At 43.2% G+C, this 3,318-nt stretch overlaps 1 protein-coding gene across 1 annotated transcript in view; it reads right to left on the reverse strand.

Annotated features, from left to right (window-relative positions):
* Nucleotides 1–478: 478 nt before the first annotated feature.
* LOC103365115 (cadherin-18-like) overlaps nt 479–3,318 on the reverse strand; it is a 156,130-nt gene continuing 153,290 nt past the window's right edge. Inside the window, exons 10-11 of the mRNA XM_008292459.1 lie at nt 2,440–2,709; nt 479–1,140 (exon numbers count right to left, since the gene is read on the reverse strand). Of these exons, the coding sequence (XP_008290681.1) occupies nt 479–1,140; nt 2,440–2,709 (932 nt within the window). The remainder of the gene's footprint in view (nt 1,141–2,439; nt 2,710–3,318) is intronic.

A 3,318-nucleotide genomic window follows, 5' to 3' on the forward strand; every position in this document is an offset into this window, starting at 1 on the left:
AAACTCCATGTTGGAACCTGCACCTTCAACCTTGTTTCACAGTGCTCCAAGGGAATTTGATATTCATCTCTGTGTAAGGATTTTTAGGTTTAGCAATGGTACAGATAAAGACCAGAATCCTTTGGGCCCAGGACCAGCTGTAACTTCTCTACCAACACACCAAACAAGCAGAGCACAGGGAGAAAATTGTATGCAAATTGGCATGTCCACCCTGTTATTCGGTCCGTTAGCGTTTTGTTCATCGTTTCAGAAAGGTACACGAGCTCGGACAAGTTTCCCTTCAGCCTGTGAGCGCTCTTTTCTTCTGCTGGACATAAATGGCTTTTCTTATCCTCTGATTTCACACGATATCACAGTTCCACATTGCCAGCTTTTTGCGGCAGTAATTTTGCAGCCAGGTTTAAATGGCATAAATAAAAAGTCATTTGCCTCAGCAAATTAGCTCAGAAGTAGAAAACAACCCATTTGACAGGAGTTTTTAGGAGTCTGGGTTAGCTTGGTTTGTCGCCGTCTCCTCTCCGGCAATTCTTTCCAGCGTTTGCGTCTCCGGCTCCCAGTCTTCCAGGTCGGCATAGTTTAGTTCGGGCAGAGCTTCGGTGAGGCCCAATGAGCTGACCGAGCCGGCTAAGGACCCGCGGCCTTCATAGGCGTACGTCTGAAGGGAGTCATAAGGCGGCCCCCGAGTGTCAGAGTCTGCCTCAACCACCTTCTGCTGGATGATCTGCTGGATTATGTCGTGACCATCGAGCAGAAGCGAAGGCGCCGACTGACTGATCTCTCGAGGAACGCAGTCGATGACGAACCAGGCAGGTTTAGGTTCCGGACTGTAGTAGCTGTAGTCCGGCTCCCTGGTTTTCCTCCTCCTCACCACCACGATCCCGTCTTCCTCCTCGTCCTCCTCGATCTCGTCCTCCTCTCCGTACGGGCTCGGTCCGCGGCCGAGGTAGCCGTGGAACTTCCTGCGGGGCTCGGAGGCTTTGGGATTTCGAAGCGCGGCGATGTCAAAGGCCTCGGTGTCCTCCTCGCCGCCGCCCTCGTCGTCGTAGGTCACCACGTTTTCTCTGATGTCCTCCTCGGATAGGATCAAAGGGTCTTTGCTTGCTTTCTTGTTTCGTAGCTGGGTGAACAGCATCACGATGGCTGAAGAGAAATGAGCAAAGTAGAGTTAAAGGGAAGAGAGGAAGGACAAAAGGGTACAAACAAGAGTAAGAAAGAAAAACCAAAAACATTCACAATACTTTACAGATATAGAAAATGACTTGCAGATTGAATTCTCTCTGACTAGATTCTCTGAGAACATAAAGAGGCTTTTGTCCAAGAAACTATCAAGAATTTACATACAACACAATAAAACAGGCAGATAATTCATGGGAAGAATTTTTGGAGGGATTTAATCAGCTTCTACGTCTAGCGACAAAAAAGTAATGTGCTAGCAAACGAAATGAGACAAATCCACGACAGGAATGATTCTACCTTTACCACAAAAACCTCAAAATAGAGCAATATATAGCAGGAGAGGATGGGCAAATATTTAAAAGTTTTAAATCACTTTCATCATGTATTCTAATGCACATTAGGTGTGCATCATCCTACTCGATAAATACATTTATTTTAACATTACTATGTGACAAAACAGATTTTTTTCCAAACTTCACCATGATAGTAATGCAATGTAGCACCAATTTTCACTAACAGTGCATACATCTCCATAATTTAACTACTTTCACTACTGATGTGATTAAAAATGGCTGCAGGAGACGATTCTTAGACTTTATGAAAACAATACTCAATGCAACAGTTGGATGCTTTCCACCACATCTCATGGTCTTCATACGGTAAACAGAAGAAAACAAGTATTTGATATTTAAAAAATACATGACATGAAACTACATACGGTCTAGAAAATATTACTAGATGACTTCTGCATTATTAGTTTTTTGTTTCGTTAATGTGAGCTCAAACATGGGACAGCTTCACTTTTTTTTTTCTTTCATATTTCAGCTCAACCGTAATCAGAGCCTGTTTGATCTGCTCAACTGATTTTGCACATTTGAAGTCACTGACATGATGAGAAATAACGGTGAAAATTTCAGGCTTTCATCTTTAATAGTTTGTGAGATTTTGTCATCTAGCTTCAAATTTGAAAGTGCAAAAAAACCCCAAAACAAGGTAAAAGTAGGCTGACAAAAAAAGACGAAGTCTGATACCGACTTTGTTTATTGATAGTTTATGATAAATAAATCACAGACGAGGGCCCCTGACGATCTGAGATGGAAAAACCCTTCTATGATGTGACAGCCAGTGAATCCAGGGGCACTAGTTTGTCACCTTCATTCATCCTCATCATCATAAATGATTTAAAGTCTTATTTAATCAGACAATGTGTGAAATGCTGCACGTCCACTGCCAGTGTCAACATGCGACATGCAACATACGTACCTAATAAAATGACAATACACAGCAGTATGGCCACGAAGGCCCCGGTGCTGAGGCCGGCCGAGGACAGGAAGGCCTGGGCCTGGCACACGTTGCTGCTGCTGCGCCCCCTGGTGTTCCTCTGACAGATGCACACCCTGAGGGACAGAGTGACGGTGCTGCTGAGAGGAGGCTCCCCTCCGTCCGACACCACCATCACCAGGCTGAACAGGTCCTGGTCTCGGTCCACGCTGAAGCCGTCGCGCCGCCGAGACACGATGCTGGCCGTGTTGTCTGGAGGAGGAGGAGGAGGTGGAAAGTGAAGAACGCAGGTTGGTTAGATGAAGAAGGTCAAAAGTATAGTAGAGAAGATTCAAACAGCACTTTAAGATAGTACAGTAAAGGACTGGAGCTCTTTCTAAATAGACATCATTTCATAATGAAGGACTCAGAGATGACATGAAATATTGAGTGTTTTGTATCATGTTTATTTATTTTATTCTTATAATATATATTTGTATATAGCTTATCTTTTGCTGCTGCTCCTGCTTTTATTCTTTAAAGCTGAGTTTCAAGAATTTCAAGAACTCCAGTGTCCCTGTTCTGTAATGTACTCGTGTAATGGCGATAAAAACTATTCTATTCTGTTCAATGTAAATTCATCATGCCTCATCGGCACATGGTAAAGGTGTATATTTTCCTTCTTATACCTGTATTTATTTTTTAGCCTTATTGTGCTTTTTAAATTCTTGTCCTGCTCCTTCCTTCCCTCATCTGTGTCCGGCTGCTGTAACATGTAAGTTTCCCCTTTGAAAGATCAAAAACGTTATTTTATCTTATCTTAAATACGGTGTTTCATAGATGAGGTGCATTCTGTGTTATAGAGGGAGAAACATTCTGGTC

Source organism: Stegastes partitus, unplaced genomic scaffold (assembly GCF_000690725.1).
Source record: "Stegastes partitus isolate 25-593 unplaced genomic scaffold, Stegastes_partitus-1.0.2 Scaffold812, whole genome shotgun sequence".
Classification (NCBI taxonomy): Eukaryota; Metazoa; Chordata; class Actinopteri; family Pomacentridae; genus Stegastes; species Stegastes partitus.